The sequence below is a fragment of the Tympanuchus pallidicinctus genome, unplaced genomic scaffold, assembly GCF_026119805.1.
Source record: "Tympanuchus pallidicinctus isolate F22 unplaced genomic scaffold, pur_lepc_1.0 scaffold4, whole genome shotgun sequence".
NCBI lineage: Eukaryota > Metazoa > Chordata > Aves > Galliformes > Phasianidae > Tympanuchus > Tympanuchus pallidicinctus.
In genome coordinates, this window is record NW_026294758.1 from 36,092,584 (window position 1) to 36,113,968 (window position 21,385).

The following is a 21,385-nucleotide window of genomic DNA, read 5'->3' on the forward strand; positions in this document are numbered from 1 at the left end:
CTCAAACGTCCTAATTGTTAAAAACAAAACAAAACAAAACAAAACACTACAAACCACTAGTAACAAAAAATCAAAAGAACATACCAACAAAATAGTCTGATCAGGTTCTGTAACAATGAGCCAGAATTTCATCTACATAAATTATGGGAGTACTGCTACACTTAGCACCCATTCATTTGCAAAAAGGATCTGACCTAGGTTTCAGAAGAGGATACTTCAGATACACATAGAACTGCAAAGCTGCATTCCTGCTTCCACTAACCTTTCAGGAATAAGAAACGTGAATGTCTGTAACTTGAACTTGAATACGGAGAAGGCAGCCACATGTTTGTAGTACAAAAGCCATCCGTGACAAAACATTCCCGCACAAAATCACAGCCTGCAGCAGCAAGAGGAACTTAAGAATGAAAAAGGAAAGTGATCTAATGTGTGCTTAACTGAAAAACAGAAAGTACCACCTTGCACTTACACTGAACCCTAAAAGGGAGAAAAATCAGGATGATTACTTGTTTAACTGTGGTAATCCTGGATTAAAGCACTTAATTCCTACGCTGTTTACAAGCTGTTAATAAAAATATTAATAAGCAGATATATGGCAGGCTGCTTTAAAACTATATTAGTTCACTTTCAAAACTAACTCTGGTACAAATTCAAGATATGCGGTGTTTTATTCTTTTTAAATGCAAGTTTTATTTTAAGAGTTTAAGGTAATTTCTTATGCTTGAAGAACACAACATTTTCTACAAATATTAGGTAGGTGTTTTTCCTTTTGCTAGTAAATGGAGTATAACCCTAGCCTTTAAAATATGTGAATGGTAAAATAAAAGTTGTCTCCCACATAACAACAGGTAAATTCCATCTCTTCAGACAAGAGTAATGACTAACAGAAAGCATCTGTACAGAATTCATCTTCACAAAGCATTAGCATACTAAGTAGCAGAGAATCTCCATTTGGGTGAAAACTTACAACATTTTGGGGGATATCTGGAAAACTCCTCTTCCCTGTTTACTGTAAGGAATCTGAGAGCTCTGAGGGACAAGTAACAGCATTTCCCTCCACTCTTCTCCACTGACACGGATCCCAGTCACTCACAGTGCAGATAAATGACCTGATCAGCTTAAGCTTTGTTTCAGAATTTCAGAGAAACGAAAACTGGATTTTATGAAACAGCAGATAGCATGGACTGGACCTCACAGCACGACAGGATTACACCTCCAGGAGTTTGTAACATGCACATCAGTTTTAAATACAAGCTATGGGAGAAATATTTAATTCCAATATCCACTTTCCATTTCCTTTTCTCCCACTGCGACTAGCACAACTTCCTCCCTACCGAATTGCGTACAACGTTTCTTCTACTTCACTTTATTTTTCTTACCCTAATATTTCCCATTGTTCACGTTAACCTGCAGCCAACTCTGTTGTGTTCTTAACCAAAAACCTATTGTGCTCAAGAGACGTCTTTGCATGGGTAGGAGGAGGTTTCATCCCTTAATGACAAAATCCAGGTATCGTATTCCAGTACATCATCCCTCACCCATATTCTGCTGAACTCCGCAAACTTCAGCAGGCCCGGGAGCTGGAGTTGTTCTGAATTTCTTTCTCATGGAGGTATGGAATAACATAAAGCTTTGTATCAGATGAGAAACTAAGCAAATGGGAAGTGGCAAATTCCTAGGTGACATGGCTGAAGTCTTGGGGCCTTCAAGAGTTGATACCTCCCAATGCTGAGAGCCACTGTAGTCAGTAAACTGAGAAATTACATATTTACTAATTTTGTTGACTGGGAAAACGTGGTGAAACAAGACACTGTCTATGAGTGACAGCATGTATCTGCACTGGCACGCCCTCTGAACATCAGTTCACCTTACAGGTAGCATTCTGCATACTTAAGTGAGATTACTGTACACAAAAGAACAAGGGAAGGAAGAAAGACTTAGAAAAATACATATTAGAAGTTACATATGTTTAATGCTTAAAAGTCTGAATGCACAAACAATAATCTACCATTATAGAAGTACTGGTGGTCAATACAATGCATTAGAACTATGTACAATGACACAGTTTAGTATCAAAATCTTTCTACAATGTAGAATATTACGAAACTGTTAATGACATCAAACACTAAGCACTTAAGACACCATTTTTTGCTACCACATTTGGAACTTCAATGAACAGTCCATTTTAACTTGCAGCATCAATCCATTTCTAGTACGAAATTAAGTAATTTTCTACTTATACAATAAGATTTATCTACACGGGTCTTTTGATTTTGATCCATAGCAGCAAAGGCACTGTACATCAGCAGATCCACAGACTTAAAAGATTTCTTTTAAAGCATTCAAAAAAAAGAAAAAAAAAAAAAAAAAAAAAAAAAAAAGTCACAGATCATAGTTTAACAGCAACAACAACAACAAAAAAAGATAACATGTCTCTGGCACAATGGCTCAGTCTACGTCCATTTTAGGGACATCCAATTGAGACTTGGATTGAACTGCTGGCAAACAAAACAAGTCCTTTTCCCAAGTGAGAATCCATTCCTTTTTATATGTCGGAATGAGTGCTCTTGTAAATCCTACCTTAGAGGTCATTGCTTTTGTAGTTTGTATATTGGTAGGCATCCATTTTTATTTCAGTGCAGTTTCCAAAGAACATATCAAATATTTTTCATAATCTCTTGTAATTGAAAAATTGCCCAAAGACACATATCCCCATTTTCAAGGAAACGTTGCAAAAGTTTCCAGAAGTTACAAAGGTGATTCTTTGAGGCAACTTATTGTACTCTCTACAATATAACAAAGAGAGGTGTTTATATTAAAAAACCTAGCTTGACACCAAAATGCTTTATGTTCATCAACAAAAAAGCATTGAGAACAAATCTGTACACAGGATGCTATATTAACATTGCAAATATATAAATTAGCACATTCTTACTTAAAGTGAATTTATTTTAGATGTGAACTGAATTTGCCATTCATCACAGGCATGTAGATTACTGGCTACAGTTTGCAATTTCCTAAGTTTCCAAGACTGTCTAAAATAGTTAGGTTACAGCATCTTCCCACCAAATAATTATACTGTAATAACACTTAGAGGTCTTATCCAAGAACAGGACTAAAAAATATAACAAAGTTTTTTTTGTTGTTTTTTTTTTCTTTCTTTTTTTTTTTTTTTTTTTTTTTTTTAAATAGAAACTACAAGCCTATTTAGTGTAGCTTTCACTATCTCCTGAACATCCTTCTCCAAAATCCCCAATTTATCCACTAGCAAAAAAGCAAAGTATTCAATGCACCTTTTAAACTAAAGCCGGGCCAGACAGCTTTATTTAGTCAGTTCATTGTTAGAAAGCCTTCTTTACACAAAATAAATACATTACAGCTATAATACATAATTAAAGAGTCAGGTTCACTGTTAAGTATGCTTATTCAATCTTCTCCCAAATAGCTATCTGACAGTTTGGTATCACAAGTTCTTAATGAGCATTCACAAATCAATAGCAATTTAAGAATGTCAAAATAAATTCCACAACTGCGATGAGCATTTAAGTTCTTAGTTTAGAAAAGAAAAAAAAGAGAAAAAAAAAAAAAAAGAAATACAGCAAAGTGCTAGGAGAAGGAGTTCTGCCTGCGTTTAGATTTGTCTCTAATAAATAACTTCATAGACTGTAGCTTTCTTGTCCCCAGAGCCAGTGACAATGTACTTGTCATCCACAGAGATATCACAGCTAAGCACGGATGAGGATTCTTTGGACTACAAGAAAAAGAGAAAAAGAAAAAAGAAGAATTACATCTTTTCAATCCTTCAAACCAAAAGAGCCTGAAAATTAATCAGAAGAGTTTATAGTCAGGGAATACACAGAAAGCTCACTTAAATACCAGCACTACAGGTTTGAATCTGAAGTGAAAAGGTGACAGCTTTTGCTACAAGACTTTCTACAAATTTGTTTCATCTAAAGCTCTATGGCAACACAAAAGGGCAGCAAAAAAGGAAGGGAATGTTTTATTTGATAGACCTAGAGATAACATATCAATCCATCAAAAACAAGCAGTCCCTTGTATATGCTCTACAAGTTATGAGCATTTATTAATAGTTTATACATTAGTCTTTGGATAAAAATAAATTGAAAGAAATCTTATTCTTCCCTCCTTTTCTCATTTTAATTTTTATGGAGAAACACTACAAAACAATCCAACAGAAGTAATTATATCTCATCTCAGTATTTGCCCAACAGTGAAAAAAAAAACACCAAAACAACTCCTTCACAAATAAACTTACATTATTAGCAAAGATGCAAATATAGAAAAGACACAGTAGTGTAAAAGAAGTAAATGGAAGAAAGGATACAACAGGGTGCAATAGCTTGGTCCCTTTCCCTGCTATTCTGCCTTTTTTCAGATGATGTCTATGTACTGCCATATTTTACGTGCTGTGTCAGTGCATTTAGTGTTTCCTGTATATATATGCCAACATTTTCTTTTCTGCCTCTCGCTGCAAGAGCTATATATTACCCAAATACACTATATTTTTGCAAAGAAACATTACTGCACTACAGAAGTTTCTTTCTCTACCCCTCATTAAGAAAGCTGCAATGGGATAACAGTTTCAAGCAAGTTCCTTGAAAAGATTTTTCTGTGGGAAGTCATTCTACCACTGAATACTCTCCACTACTAAAACTCAGAGCTTAGACTTCCCAAGTCTAATGCCGAGACAAAATGTTCTGCTGTTCTGGAAGACAGAATCTTTACAGGTATCAGTACAGGTGAGATCTGATCATTTAAGTAGGAACACCAGCTAGCTTAATTTAAAAAGTCCAAGCATAGAAATACCAGTAAGTGAAAGTACATGACAAAAATCCTGCTTTCTCTTAATGGCACTGAAGTGCTATTAAAACCAGGCACAGAAGGATTAAAAACTGCTGAAAAGCTACAGTTTTTAATTCCATCCAACAGGATCCCTCCATAAGGATGTAGTCTTCAGTTCACCAGTGTGCCTGTCCAATCCACTGAACTTATGCACCTCATCTAAGAAAAACACATGCTGAGTATGACTTTCACTAGTTCAGCTACAAACAGGACCTTCAGTGAATGCTGATCTAACATGACTTGGGTTATGCACAAGAAGGCTAAAAAGAAAGACAGTAAAAACAACTTCAGAATAAATGGTTACTTTATTGTAAGAGATAAATTACTAAAATGTTAGAAAGGACAGAAGAATGTCTCTTTAATTACCGAATATAGCAATTAGCCAGGAACTTCCATTTAAAAACTCCTTAAGCTAATGACAGACTGTGAGATGTGCAGCTCTACTGCACTATAATGTAATGTGGAAAATAGCTTTTAGTAGATTATTACCTGGAATATACTGGCTCCATAAGGTGTTCTCCAGGCATTAAGAAGATTATCTTTTCCAGTGCTTACAAACCATTTGCCTGCAACAGATTGTTTAAATGTTATTGTTGCTTTTTCCTTTAAAAAAATGCACCCCAAGCAACAGATCAGTCATAAGAACAACACATTCACATGTTAATGAAAAACATATCAAAAGAATAGTCACATTTTAAACCAGTAACACTAAGAGGTTTGGTGACAACACAGGGAGTTTCTACAGAAAAAAGGAATGAATTTTTGAGTAGTTTTAATGCTTAACTTCAAAATCCAACTCTTAAATTTTCTCTAAATCTCTAATTTCATCTACAGGAAAGAATTTTACAGGAAGGAAGGAAAGAAAATACTGGCATGGAAGTATTTCCTTACCACAGTGAGCAAATTTGAGCGACAACACACAGCTCTCATGAAGATGCAGCTGATACTTGTCCGGTTTAGTAACATGCAGCACTTCGACATTACTGTTCTCCATTCCTACTGCCAACCATTCACCAGTTGGACAATAGCCCAGCGAGAAGATCTGGAATTAGCACAGCACATGCTTCAGTCAGTCAGGAAGGAGCTCCAGATATTCTAAACTGACTTCTTGCTACACTGTTAACACTACGCAAAAACAGATCATAGTCTGCTACAGTGTTAAAAAACACGAAAATCCAATTACTATAGTAATCAAGATAAATTAGTTCATGTAAACAAAGCTCAATTAAAACTGTAATAGCAAAGCACTGAATCAAGCTATAAAAGTTAATGTCCTAGCTTATCTGACAGCATTTAAAAATATTTTTGTAAAATATTTTTGAACAAGGACCTACAGGAATGGGAACAGATTGCACTCAGGAACACTTTAATCTGGCAATTATTTTATAAAAAGGATTCTCCACTGCTTTCATAGGAGAAGTACTAATCTGTCAAACAGAAATAATCCAGAAAGTTGCTTAGCCAGCACATAGAAAAAAAAAAAAAAAAAAAGAGCATGACGCTAAATTATTTGGAGTGTTTTTGAGTCTGTTTTTTTCATTATTATTGTTATTATTATTATTATTTTATAGAAGCGTTTCTTTTAGAAAACAATGACACATTTTTCTGAATGTGCTGAAGCTCCAAAGATTGCACCTGTGATGTGAAATCATGTTGCTGTAGCTGTCTCCCTTCTCTAAGGTCCCAGGATCTGACCGTGTTGTCCAAGCCTCCTGTCCAAAGCTTGGTTCCATCATTAGAAATGTCAATGCAGCTGGCTCCATCTGTGTGACCCTGAAATTGTCTGAAAATACAAAAAGATTCACACATTCTCATACCAGAAATAATCAGCTCTGATTATTTACTCAGAATAATTCCTTTTTCTTTTGGTCTCTGAAACTCTATTGTTAAAGGAAGGAAAAAGGTAAATTGCCATGGAAATCTGAAGGAAAAAGTTAAATTGCCATGGAAATCTAAGATTAATCTCAATTCTGGGATGGCCATATGAGCTTTGTGATGAATTGACAACGCAATTAATCACACCATACAGCCAAGTGTTAATTTGATTTTCAGAAGCATTCTTCATGAATTAGGTATTCTGAGGGCCTTTGCTGCTATTTAATACCTATGTTTTGACTGGAAATACCACATGCTTCTGAAAGAATGTTGCATGACTGTCAAAATTTGTTTGCATTAAGGAGAATCTGAAGGACAATGACAATTTTTCTTCTTTTAAAGGTAGTCCAAATGGAAGCATCAGAGGGTAAAAGCCTGTCTTTGTGTGCAATATTTAAACAGTATACCTTATAGCAACATGTACGCAGTGCAAAGTACAAAGGTCTGTACGAGTGGCTCCTAACTATCTTACTGGTCATTATCACTGAACATCAACCCCAACTCCTAAGAAGCCCAGGTGTGCAATGAAGTGATTTACACACATTTGTATCTGAGACATATTTGCAGACAAATCTGCTGGAACACTGATTAAAGAGACTGGAGTGTGAGCACAGTGTATTGCACGGAAACAAAGAAATCCATCTTTTCAAAAAACCTACAGCAATTTCAACACCAAGTGATCTTTAGCAATTACCAGTTAGGAAGCAGTTTGGCAGGCTTGAAATTATGAAACTCTCAAAACCCACAAACAATTAAATAGATTTCTGTCAAAGTACTAGTCATTGCCTAGCACAAAGTACATAGTTATTGCCTAGCAATGAAATAGCAGGAGCAACTATGCTGACACCACAAAGAAATGAGTGCATTTATGCAGAAGAGCATGTAAGGCTATGTTTAATTAATTCTTCACAACCCGGTGATCTGGTTCTGTCGACCTACCTCACCAAAGTCTGGTTATGCAGATCCCACACTGCAATATTCCCATCACTACAGCAAGAGAAGCAGACCTTGGAATCAGGACTGATTGCTAGGGCATAGCAAGCTGGAGCAGAAGATGTCAGCTCTGCTTTAATGCGTGGAGTCGGAGCTGCCAGGTCCCAAATGGATAACGTGCTGGCTTCTCCACCAACAATCAGGGTGCGGCCATCAGGGAGCAATCTGCAGGAACGGATGTAGTTATCTCTGTTCTGTGGAGACAGAAACCATCGAGAGATTACTCATGAGGAAAGGAAAACAGCATTAACATGAGAGCAGAAATCCATAAAAGTATTGTATTCCCTCCTGGTTTTAATGAGCCATTTATACTTATGACAATGATAAAGTATATTAATGCCAGAAAATTACATGACATTAGGGAAGTACTTAAACTTGATCTACAAAATTCAGTAGCGAGAGATATTTAATCTTAATTAGCATCAAAATGCAAAGACCTGAACCCAACTCCAAACAATTCAAGACAGCTGTATTCAACAGCTTGTGCAGAAAGTTACATTTTCATATGCAGTTTATTTCAGCACATTAACCCCTCGGCATGGAAGAGTACCAAATTCCCTGCACATCCCCCTGCTCTGCTCCAGTGAGACTTGCTGCCACCATCTAAGAGATGTCAGAGAAAAATATTTGGGCAATTTTCTTCATTTGTGTAGTGATTTGTGTAGCAATTCATTATATGTCTACACGTGCTGCACTGTTCTCATTTTATTTCCTTTGTAACAAGAAGCAACATCTTACCAAAAACTGGTAAAAGACACGAGAAATACTGTTAACAATGGTTTGTCTTGTTAGCACATTCAAATAATTTGTGAATAACACTCTGGGATATTTTTAATTGTCACATTAAGACAAGGCAATGCATTCACACACATGCACAAACATAAAATACGTGACTATCTTCAAATATTCTCTGAGAATACAATTGCAAGACAGCAATTTTTAGCATGATGGGATATCAAGCTTTAACACTGCCAACAAATGTCAAAGTTTAGAAACAATATCTGCTGTACTGTCTTTGATCTTTCCCTCTTCCAATACAATTTTAGGATATTAAAGATGTTTTGATTCACTGGGGGGAAAACAACACGAGTATTACAAGGAACATACTTCAAACTGCATTCTAAAAGAAATAAGATTACAAATAAAGTATCAAGCTTTGATACCAATGACAGAACACAAATAGCCACTGTTTTTTGTACCTTAACAGTATCATTTCAATCTTAACACAACCTGCTGTCGTCTTCTACCATCGTAAGCTACCATTTACTTACCAGGCAGTCGAGCTGAGAGACAGGGCTCTTGTTGCCAGGGTGGCTGATATCCCAGACTTTGACACACCCCTTGCCACCCGTGTACACATGTCTCGTGGGGTTGCTGATGGTAACTGCACACACAACTTCCCCATGGTTCAGAGTGTTGATTTGACGGGCATGGCGAGGGATTCCTGGACCGATGAGGGCATCGGGAGGGAAAGGAACAGGCTGCATCTGGCCATCTGCACTTACATGAAATGAGTATGCCCTACAAAGGAAAAAACATAGGGATAAGAGGACAAACAATACAAAGTTTTTCTTCAAGCCTATTTCGGAAAACAGAATTTTGTATGTGTTTCCACTACGGGCATTCTGATTGCCACTTAGCTCCTTTCAAAGCTTTTTTTCTATAATGTAAGAAAGAAATTTTTTAGACATCTGTAACCAGGATTTCAAGTGAGATACGTAACACAGCAATGCATGGGGAGACCACTGCCTGCAGAGAAGGGAAGGACAGGTCAGGGTCCACTGAAAGACAGAAATAAATAGCCAGTTGCAGTAGACCTCTGGGGGCAGCTGAGTGTCAGATAACACTTGGTTGCTTTAACATGTGGACTTCAGCTGGATCACTACCTAGTTGCTTCAGACACACTGCAGGTCCCACACAGTGTTACAGAAGCAGTGAAACCACCACTACGAAGGGGTTAAGCCCCCAGGTAGGCTTGCTGACATCTGACACGACAGACCAGCAAAAACGTATTGGAATTTCCTTCCTTCTTTTGAGTTTTCTTTCTTTTTCCTTTTTTTTTTTTTTTTTTTTTGTATGTGTGTGTGTGTGTGAAGCTGACACAACAACTACAAATTCCAATTTCTCTTGCCAGAACTAGGACTCTCACTGAGAAAGAATGCGTTGTGTGACTGCCAGTTATGCCACCTGTGAATAACCTATCAACAGCTTCATCTCAAAATATTTTCCAAGGAGAACAGTTACGTTGTGAAACTGTCTTGTTCTTCAATGCTTCTTGACACATCATATCTATTACAAGACTATAAACATTACAAGAGGGTTCACCTACATGCACTAAAGGTAACCTTAACAGAAAGCTTTAATTTCTTTAGACTTAAAACATCACAGAAGTATTGATAAAAACAAACAAAAAACAAAATGTAACAATGGTGAGGTTGAGAGCAGCTCACAAAAAAAACAAAAAAAAAATCACTTTATGATACTACCTAGAAAGCTCATTTCTTTAATTGTTGCTTGACAGTCACTGAAGAAGGCAGGCTTCAGAATTCAACTACTGAGTTTGTTATTTAAGATTCATAGTATATTAACATCAGAACAGTAATTTTCATCAGGATAAAATGCAACTGCATTTTCGCCTTCCTGCCCTATTCCCAAAGCTTTACTAACTCTTCTCATCCTGCTCTCCATTTCTTGTTCTGGCAGGCCTGAGTGACACGTCATATCATCATTCCCCATTTTTTGACATTAAACACATTCAGGAAAGGTAGGACAGATTTCTGTGGCTGTGAGAAGCAGCAAACTGCCAATATGAGTAGAATCTTGGTTTCAATTATCACTACAGAAATCTGAAATAACTTTCTCATTATTTCCTTAATTCCTGTTCACTGCAGTAGAGTACTGAAAAAAAAGAAGCTAAATTTCTAACAAAACTAGTGGAACTTCATTATCATCTTCTCTGATTTTTGTATAAAGTTTCAGTCATTCTGCACAGAGCCATGCTTGAGACTTTCTATATGTTTTCATTATTCAGAGAGATTCTACTGGGCTTATTAAGCATACAGAGAACAAATTTGAACAATTACAGAAATAAAGCTTAATTCTGGAGAAATTAATAATTACATTATTCTCATCCCATCCATTATTCCCATCAGCATGTGTGGTTAAACTGTTGCTTTTTAATTGCTCTTAAACACTGAGAAATTCACACAATGTGTTACTTAAGTAACTTAAAAATATCTGACACTACAAATAACAATAAACACTCAGTAATTATTTCTTCTTTTCAAATTACCCATTTTTTCTATCTTCTCTGTGAAATATGTCTGAACTGGAAAGACAATTATTTGTAGGCAGATCCCTGACACACCGCACTTAAGGGATCTGTTTCAACTAACTGCTGCATATCAGCTAACATTCAACAGCACAGATTTTCAGAGCTTTTGTCTTAAAGGAAAAAAAAGTGTAAATTACAAAACAACAGTCCTGATAGCTGTGAAAAATACTCTACTTAAAAATTAAGATAATCATGCTAAAGGAATCACAGATTTCAAATTCAGATTCCAAGGCTGACAAATATTTAAATGCAATTGTGAATTAAAGGAGTCATCAGTACATCAGTGACCACTCAAAAACCTTCCAGATGCAACAAAAGTTGAACTCACTTGACTTCAGATTCCCTCATCACCACATGTTAAATGTGAGCAGAAGGTCTGCACAATTAAAGTTTCTCAGACCAGACAAGCATAGCTTAACATAGCTGGTTACCCTTCCTGGAGCCAGCTTCATGATGGATGAACTTGAAGAGTGCCAACACCTGAACATTACGTCTAGAAATTTCTAAATTTCCACTGCATGTGTAAAGAAGAAAATCTCCATCCTGCAGAAATTCTTAATGTAAACAGTTGATCTGGAATCTGTTGCACATCAATTTTCAAACTCAAGTTTCAAACTTCAAATTTTCAAAAAATCTATCAGGGCAGAATAACTGGCAGAATCAACTGAGGTGAACTAGTGTGTGCAGTCTAAGAGAGTTTGACAAGGTGTATGAATTTAGTGGTAAGTTCGTACAAAAGGGGTGTCACACAGGAAGTGGAACTGGGGACCCTCACATAAAACTCAGATCAATATTGTTTGCATCAATGCTTTATTTTTCTCCTCTCTAACTCAAGAGGGATGTGAGCACAGAGCTCTTCATATCTATGTAATTCTTTTTCTGAGACTCACAACAAGTGATGCGTGGTAGAGCAGGTCACCTTTTGCGGTCAGTTCCATCAAGGATGAATTTGAACATTATGATACAATAATTCTTTCCAGTATTTTCAATCAAAGGAAACATTTCAGTGTTCCTTTCTCTGCACACTGCTGCCTGTAACAGCTGGTAAGTTTGCAAGTAATTGCAAGGCTTTTGTGAACAAAGAAATCATTTTTTAAACTGAAAAGCAGAGTACAGTGGAGAAGGAAAGCCAAGATTGCACTCCAATTTGTATTTCTATGTAAGACCAACTAGTCAGATTCAGCATATAACACCCTGAAGCTCAGATCCTTTCTCTGTCCCCTTTTCTCTACTCTACCCAATACTTGCCAGTTGCTATTAATCTTCAAAACAAATTTGCAAATACCACTTCAAGATTCAATAGAGTTTCTCCTTCCTTTGCCAAACATCTATATTTATTCTAATTCACAATAATTTTCAATAGCTAAGGGCAATTCCAATTAACAATGGAACACAACTTTAACAGATGAATAATTTGTAAAGTTGAATATTTGATACTCACGGTTTTCCTCCAGGGATGCCTGTGAGATTGGGAGGGATGCCTGGGACTCGCATGTGATGATGTGGATCAAAACCAACCTACAGTTTTCCCCAGGCAAAACAAAAAGGTATATTAAAGACGGAGACAGGCAAAAGAAGACAGTTTAATTCTCTTTCTCCATAGCAAACTTCCTGAATTACAAAGGCTAGATTTACCCCACAATTCTTACATTCAAAATGAATTACTTAACAGCAGCTAACACTTACCACTGGAGATCTCCCATAAGCTGCAGCTGCTGCTGCCGCTGCAGCCGCTGCACTCATCTGAGGGGAAATGTTGTGTAGACCAGCATAGGCAGCTCCAGGACTGGTCAGTTCTCCATTCATACCAGCATGTGGCACAATACCAAATGGAGTTGGATAGGGACATGGCACTGCCATAGGTGTCCTTAAACCTGAAGCTATTGAAGCAAAAAAGAGAGAAGTCACTCAGCCATGCCAGACCCATCAGAAGAAATATGAGTTTCTCAAACAGTACAGTACATATACTGATATAACACAGCATATTTGTATGTATATAAATATGCATCTACATATCTATATCTCTCTATACATACATATATATATATATATTTGCTGTTTAAAGTGCTGAAGACCCAACTCTGCATCCAGTTTAAGTAGCAGTAAATTCTGATGCCAATGTACACTGGAAGGAAGCAGGTTTTGGGATGAATGGAAGCATCTTCACAACGCTGAGGCAGATCAACGCTCACCTAGTGGGTCCACACCTGGAGGTTTGCCTGGCACGGGCCTCAGTCCGGGAGTGGAGTTGCTGCCTGGAGTTGGTGCATCAGTCCGTGGAGTTGGGGTATTTGATTTAGATACAGGAGTAGTAGATTTCTCATTCTAATCATCAGAAAGAAGAAGGGAAAACAGTGCATTAGTTGTTTTACTTTTCTGACTAGTTGCTGTAAAGCAAGTGGAAGACACAAGTGCACATCTAATCAGTGAAATCTAGCTTTTGGGTTTGGGTTTCAAAAGTCACTGGCAATGAAAACTAAAGAGACACTGAAGAAGACAGAATGGTTTAGGAATTAACTACAGCTTTCACAGCTTTCACTGCCCAAGGCATCTATGTGATACTGAATGAGGTCAGTGACTGAAGATCACTGTGGCTTGGCAATTATATTGGCAGCACATGTTAAATCCGTCCAGTGGTCACAGAACTGCTCATACTACAAGCTTATTTGAGGAACCACTGCCTTATAGATAAGAAGAGCAGAAAAAAAGCACAACTGACCAACAGCTCACACACAAACATGGTACTGGTAACATAAGGTAGAGACAGTGATGGGCATTAAGTCAGGGACTGTGCACTGCTGCTCTTGTGACAAGCTTGTTTATCAGACAGATTGCTGACTCTTGGGCCTGAACCTGTCATTCCATCACCTTTCCTGAGCACTACATTCACTTTAAACTTTCTTTTATTTATTTTATTTCCTTAAGTAATCACGTACCCTGACCTGTGAAGAACACAGAAGGGAGTTACTATGCAGCTCAGAAATGTGATTAATTTTGGCCACAAACAGGAAAGGAAAGCATACCCCCGACTTGCTGGCAACTCTTTTTTTGCCTTGTGATTTACGATACAAGTCAAGGAAGGCTCTTGTAAATGACAGATTACTTTTTAGATAGAAAATAAAAATTATTGTTGTTGTATATGGCCTGGTAATTCAAACAAAGCTAACAACCAAATCACATCCAAGCAAAACTGAATTTGCTATAAACCACAGGCACAGGCAAACAGATCAAGGAACCCCTGTGTACTCTTATTTATTCTAAGAATGACAGTTTTTCATATTGGGGAGGAGAAAAACATCTCTCAACACAGCGCATCTATCATCTACCCACACCACCAATGAAAACAACCTTTTCCTATCCCTCCAAAAGGCTGCAGACTTCTTCCCTTCTGTTTTATAAAAATTACTTAAAAAAACAAAAACAAATTTTAAACTAATGCTTCATAATGCTTTACTGATAGTTGTACAAATTCAAATGGTATCCAGCTAGAAGTCTGGTAAGCAACAATTTCTGTGTATTAACTCAGGTTAGGTGAATTCAGAAGCACTTACAAGGCTAAGTTCTTTGGATTTAGAGGAAGGAGTACTGCTGGAGGACGCAATAGACGCTGGACTAATTGGCGCATCTTTCTTCAGCAGTCGAGTCTTGTCCAAGCCATTCTCCCTTGGAGAGTGTGCTGGGCTCCCCCGTGGAGAGGAAGGATCCTAAACACCAGCAATGAGGATTACTATAAGAAGTTCATACTAGCTAACAGTACTTGTCCTGAGCAACTCGCACTTTGGAGTGAAGCTCTTCCATAAAATGTGACATGTTCGTTTAGCCCTTCAGCAATTTAGTTGATAAAATTTTAAAATCAATATGTATAACAGATTTTTAATTTTTTTTTTTAAGGAAGTCTTAAAAATTGACATTATTGAACATCAAAAATGATGTTTGAAGTCTGTGGATACTGAAATAGGAAATTAAGTCTCATTCTTTAAGTATTGAGCTAGAAAGGTTTGAGGCATGTGGCAGACCTGATAAATTCACAAAAGAAGTAAAGATCAGAGTGAAAGAAAACACCATTTATGAGCTGAACTGGGCTGGATTCAGAGCACACTTTTGGGACGTACAAGTAACAAAAAATGTCTTTTGTACAAATAAGTGCTACAGATCTGTTTTTTATCCTAAAGAAAGACATGATTGGACTCCCTCAAGCTGGCTCTCTTATGAAGGCAAAGACTGTAATCTTATTCATACCCAAAATACATAGATAGTATTGAAGACACCACCATCTAACCCCCACTACTGTAAGGTAAACAACAACAACAACAACAAAAAAACCCCCGCCTAAACAATCAAACAAATGAAAAAAAAAACACCAAAAAACAAAAAAACAAGCAAAAACATTCTGTGTACCTCATTGGAAACATCAACTACCAAGTTGTCATCACTCTTTTCACCATCACTGTCCTGCAATAAGACACAGTGTGTAAAAAATACATATTTAATACCCTGAGTTTCCTAAGTAAAAAGAAAAAATAAGTGAAAGAAATGGAAAGCTGCTCACAACTACGTAATATAGCCTGTTTTTAAACCAAGATTTATCCAGGAATAAAACTGCATTATTTAGGTCACCTACAGTGCTTCTCCTTAAAAGATTTCACTAGCTGCAGTATTATTCCCAGATAAGTTTTCAGATCAGTGGATAAAACAGAGAATGAAAATCCTCATCCAAAGTTGCACTGCACCAAAAAGTGGAGACATGCTAGACCGCAAATTTATCAAGTCCCAGCCTAATTAATGCTCTATCCTCATACACTGCCTTCCACATGTTCTTTATTTATGTCATCAAAAATGCTATCAATCCTACACATACAAGCCTTCCAACCACTGTAAATGGTAGGTACAGACAGTAAGAACAAAATCCTGAATCCTAAAATCAATTTTAAAATTAGTTATGCAGTAGGAAATGGGTGAAATTATAAAGGAACATTTAAGTTTAACAGTACAGAATGTAATTTTTTACTCACATAACGAGCTGCTATTTCCTTCTCTTCTGTTTTCTGTTTTTTACTCTCTGAAGAATAATCTGTCGAATTTCTGTGCTTTTCTGCTGTTCTGAAACTGGCTGAGGGAGATACAGAAGAGCTCTGCTTTTTAAAAAGAGATGAAGAAAACACATCAGATGCTCCTTCCAACCAGGACTTTTTCTGTCAAATTACCTCAACACAACTTAACCCAGCAAGATGATTTAGAGCTGTTCTTAAGGACAGCACTTTGGGTTTTAATCAGCAATAGCAACTCAGCAAGTTTCTTGTGTTAAAAGTGCCCAGTGCACTGCAAGAGACACAAATAAAAGAGATCAGTTTACATGGAGGAGTTGATATCTGCAGTATTAGTAAGATGAATGTAGAGCTACTTTGGACCATTTTGTGAAGACTTTCTGGCTTGTTTCCTGTATAAATATGCATGGTTAAATCAATACTGACCTCCCAGAAGAAGTGTGTATGTATATGCCTGCAGAAATCACAACAAGAAGAACAAAGACGGTTCAAGCTAAGACAGAATCACAGAATCATAGAATGGCCAGGGTTGAAAGTTACCTCAAGGATCATGAATCTTCAACTCCTCTGCCACACGCAATGCCACCAACCTCCCCAGCTAGATCAGGCTGCCCATGGCCCCATCCAATCTGGCTTTTAACACCTTCAGGGACGGGGCATCCACAACCTCTCTGGGCAGCCTGTTCCAGCACTTCACCATTCTCTCTCTAAAGAACTTCCCTGTACTCATTTTAGTCCAACAGCTTTTACAGTTTCCAGTTGTGCCTGCAGGACAGGAATACAGTGCAGTGGCTCAGGGAAGTCTTTTGCTATTCTGTGGACATCACTTATTAATGACGGTTACAGAGCACATTTATGGGATGGGAAAGAATGGAAGGTAATTTGCACTTTGGGCGCTGTCATTCAGCAACTCTGCTCTACTTCTTTAAACAATCAAGATGACATTTATCAATACCTCACATATTTCCAGAGCTTGGTGGAGCCTGTATGTTCATACACAAACAAGGAAGTAATGAAAGATGCAAAATTTCTTCTGGGATTGATTTTAGCAGCAGCAGCAGCTTTTGGCCTTAACTCAAGAAAGCATTTAACCAGACACTAAGCTTTATCTCACAATGAAGTCAATGGTTGAATGTACATAACTAAGGATGTGTTCTGGTATTTTGCAGAATTGGAACTGACAGGTATGAAGATGAAAATAATCCTCAGTTTAAACCCTGCTGGCTGTCTGCATCTCTCTATTCTCCTTACGTAAGATGTTGAGGGGAACAACTGAAGAAGTCCTTACTGCTGGATTTTAGACCCTCTTGCACATGCAGAAAACATTGGCATTGAGATTTGCTTCCATGTCTTATTTGTTGTTCTTCAATACAGCTGTATAGCACAGCACTCTGGTTTGAGGGTTAAATGCATGCCTCCGTAAGTATATTTTATCACAATCACCAGGAACACAAACCCCAGAAGTCAGCATTTATGCTCTGCAACTCCTGTTCCATTGCTGTTACTGAATGTCTTATTTCCTCAACATGCTATACCACAAACTTCTGGCAATAATTAAGAACACTTAACCACAAGTTAAGATGCAGTCATTGCTCAAGTCACATAACAGAACGTTTCTCCTTGCCTGGACACCCAGCTGCCACTTCTTTAAAATTTCCAGTTCTTGTCAACAGTAGCTCAGATTAATGAGTGGTAGAATTTGAAAAAAAATCTTCAGCTTTCTTAACTAGTGACTGTTATTTATCCTTCTGAGTAAAAGCATAAGCTGATTCCTTACCTGAGTAGAAACAACAAATTTTAGTGAAAAGCCAGTGCTGAGCACTGCCTGTGTCTTTCTCATTTCCCTCCCTCTTTCTCCTTTTGGCAGCATACATGGATTTCCTACCCTGAGAAAAGAATATCTTAAAACATGTTCAATGGTTTAGCTTTAAAGTAGATCATTAATCAACTGTTACACTGCAAATGACAAATTAAAAATGCTATTGCTTGCTCTGAAGAGAAAATGCATGTTAAGGCATTTGGAGACAGTAGTGACAATAAGCACAGAATCCTTAAAAATAGAGGCTAAGTATAAACACAGTATTAAATGAACTGATAGCTTGAAAAATGTATTTGTTTACTGCAATGATATAGCACAGTCTTTTGCAAAAGATTTTAATAGCAGACTCCTATTACATTTATATTAATTTATAATTTGGGAGGCGGTAGCTTGTAATGTGAATTCAATTCATTATTTCTCAACTTCACCCTACAGAAAGCAAATTACTTTAAAACGAAGAAAAATAATCACCAGTAAACTACAAATTAGACTGATGTCTGAAGAATTAAAGTAAATTACTGCACTTATTTAAATAGAAATACTTATTTTCATGAATTTGAAACTATATAGTTTCATTTTTCACAATCTAGTTAGCTATGTGCTACAGATACCATTTTAATCTTTGATTTCACTGCTTAATAAAGTAATAAATTAAAGCTTCCTACTAGAATGATAAAGTAGTTAATTATCTCTAGCACATAAAGGATGAGTACCACATTGGGCACTGGAGCAATGCACACTGCTTAATGGTTTTACTGCTTCAAAGATGGATCAGAATTGATTCTGATATGAAAATATGGTATCCCACCTGGCATTTGTAGAAAAAATGTTGACAACTAACCTAATGATAGCTGATGGGGAGAATGAGCAAATCAGTGGAGTGAAAGGAAGCATTAGAATCTCAATTGCCAAACTGAAATTTGGCCAGTGAATTTGGACTAACATTATTTTATCTAAAAAGCCAATTACTACTCAACAAATTAAACATTCTTGCTTTTCAGGTTACTAGTAGATCTGTAAGGATCTATCTATATATGGGGTGTAACAATGTCTTCATGGCTTCCACTGACATCAAATTCTTACATATTAACCCTGTACCCACACACATTCTGGTTTCCATGTCTGCAAATCGATGTATTCCAATTCTTCATATTTGCAAGCTGTGAGGCAACAACCACTGAAGTGAACCACTTAGCTCACCAGATTCTGCAGTGTTTCTCGATTAAAACATCAGTGCTGTCCTAATATTGCCTTTAAGAAATGGGAGGAGAATGGCTACTGAGACCAATTAAAAGATTCAGCATTATGCTTTGGCAGGCAGCAACTTAATGGGCCAGAGTCCTCATTCTAGTGACTATGGAAATTTATGGAGAAATAAGTCTTTCACACTGCTGTTCTCTTCAACAAAAAACATTAATCTACTAGAAAGAGTAGCATTTTCCTACTAACCAACACAGATAATTAGATCAGACATAGGAAACAATATTATTTGGGGAAAGTGGGTTACATTCAGTTTCCTTTTTAGCAGAATGTACCAGTTTTTTATTTTCTGCTTAGGTAGGACATTTTTATTCATGTTAAATACATCACAAAACGCTGACAAAAAACATTTGAACAGATACATTTATAAAAAGGCTGAGCATACTGCCTTCTTCACATAATTGGCTTAAGAAGTGAAATAGTTTGTTTATAGTGCTGGATCCACAGTATTTGTTGCACTAGACCGTAAAACATGGCACGGTATACCTTACTGTGTATTCCGGGCAGTACTGAGCACAGTGCTAAACAAAAAGATTGCCTACCACGAAGGCCATTTGGAGTTTCACAACTCCAAATGGAGAAAAGCAGTGCATCTTCTCTATAACGCTCACAGGGTACTTCCCCTGGTGGAATATCAATGCCACACAAGAACAAATTAAATGATCATAAAGAGGGCAATATAAGCCTCTTACTGAGCCATAAAATTATCACTGGTAACAAGGCAAACATCAGCATCCTCACTTTCTACTTGGTATAATTAATACTTGAGACTGCCTGGAAAAAGAGAAAGCTGAGGTACTGAAGTCACCATTTTAACTCCAGCTTCCACTGAAGTTACTTACATTAATAAAGATGACTCATGCTGTAATGGCAGGGAAAAAAAGAAAAAAAATAAATCAATATGGTCAGATTGTGCAGTCTTCCAACTGCTCTCAAATCCTGTAAACCCCAGCTATTCATATGCTCGCTTCTGCAGATGAAGACCTGGCCTGAGCAGACTAAATTATAACTGAATAGAATCAGTGTTAAAAGTAATGACTAGAGATGACAAGATGAAAAGCCCTCCCCCACAATAAAAGCTGGTAACTCTTTAAAATATTCATGAATATGACCATTCCCCAGTGTACCCTTACTGCTAAAATGATCTATTTGGAGTGTAATAATTAAAACAATCGTTGCCAACAAAGTGGGATGATATAATGATTATGATATAATTGACCATCCTGAAGTATTAAGCAAACTTCAGTAAAAGCCAAGGATGCTCAACCCTAAGGTCAATTACAGTATAATTACCTGAATGACATTATTGATGTTATAAAGTCTGTTGGAAGTATAAAAGAAACTATAAAAATGGGTACAATATGTATTACAGTCCAGTGATGACCGGACAGCAATGCTGCTTGGTTGGACAGTTGGTGCCAACATTACACATGGACATACAACTGCCAGAGATCTGACAAAGGCACTGTCTTGTCCTGGGTGGGCACTGGTTTTTGCCCTTTCCCTCCAGCTCTCCCAGCACCCCGGGCTGCTGAATGGAGACCACCCTGCTTGTTGCTCTCAGAATTAACTGGCAAACTCCTTGGCCTTTGGGTTTGTCTCATCTGCCCATCTGAAGCTGCCTCTGCTGCCTCTTAAGACAGAAAGCTTCAGAACATGTTCTCTGAAGAGAACTTTCTTTTTTTTGTTTTAAATTCAGTCTTCCATGCACTTCATCAAGTTTCCCCTAAATCTAGTGCTGATGGAGCGAGTGAATTCAGCCCTGCTTTAGGCATGCCTTGCCATTTTGTAAGCTTCAAATACATCCTCTCTCACCCTTCTCCTTCTCAGGCTGAAGGTCCTGCCTTCTTGGCCTTCCTCCTTTGAGCCACTCCATTCAGTTAGTTGTTCAGCTGCCATTTCAGTGCCGCCTCCACTAGGTCACTACTGAGACATGGAAGCAGGACCACACGCAGTGCCCCAGCACAGAGCCAGACTTGCAGCAGTCACACACTATCCCTTTGGCTACAGCCTGCACCAGATCAAGCCACAGCAAGAATGGCAACCATGCAGACGTCGTGGAAGAAAACCTCACTGGCCACTGAGTTTCCTGTAAAGTTCTGCCCCTCCTAGTTCTGAAGATGAGCGCAAGTAGAAGCCTTCAGGGAACCCTCCTCGCCTCTTATGTGAAATGGTAAAGCAGGCTGCCCAGCAGTC

At 37.5% G+C, this 21,385-nt stretch overlaps 1 protein-coding gene across 2 annotated transcripts in view; it reads right to left on the reverse strand.

Moving 5' to 3' along the window:
* Window positions 1-1,952: 1,952 nt before the first annotated feature.
* Window positions 1,953-21,385, reverse strand: part of TLE4 (TLE family member 4, transcriptional corepressor) — a 100,339-nt gene continuing 80,906 nt past the window's right edge. For both annotated transcript variants that reach the window (XM_052700767.1, XM_052700768.1), the window contains exons 9-20: window positions 16,078-16,197; window positions 15,464-15,517; window positions 14,617-14,769; window positions 13,258-13,390; window positions 12,752-12,945; window positions 12,507-12,583; window positions 9,003-9,252; window positions 7,678-7,925; window positions 6,499-6,646; window positions 5,755-5,905; window positions 5,353-5,429; window positions 1,953-3,751 (exon numbers count right to left, since the gene is read on the reverse strand). In XM_052700767.1, the coding sequence (XP_052556727.1) occupies window positions 3,644-3,751; window positions 5,353-5,429; window positions 5,755-5,905; window positions 6,499-6,646; window positions 7,678-7,925; window positions 9,003-9,252; window positions 12,507-12,583; window positions 12,752-12,945; window positions 13,258-13,390; window positions 14,617-14,769; window positions 15,464-15,517; window positions 16,078-16,197 (1,713 nt within the window). In that variant the 3' untranslated portion in view covers window positions 1,953-3,643. The remainder of the gene's footprint in view (window positions 3,752-5,352; window positions 5,430-5,754; window positions 5,906-6,498; window positions 6,647-7,677; window positions 7,926-9,002; window positions 9,253-12,506; window positions 12,584-12,751; window positions 12,946-13,257; window positions 13,391-14,616; window positions 14,770-15,463; window positions 15,518-16,077; window positions 16,198-21,385) is intronic.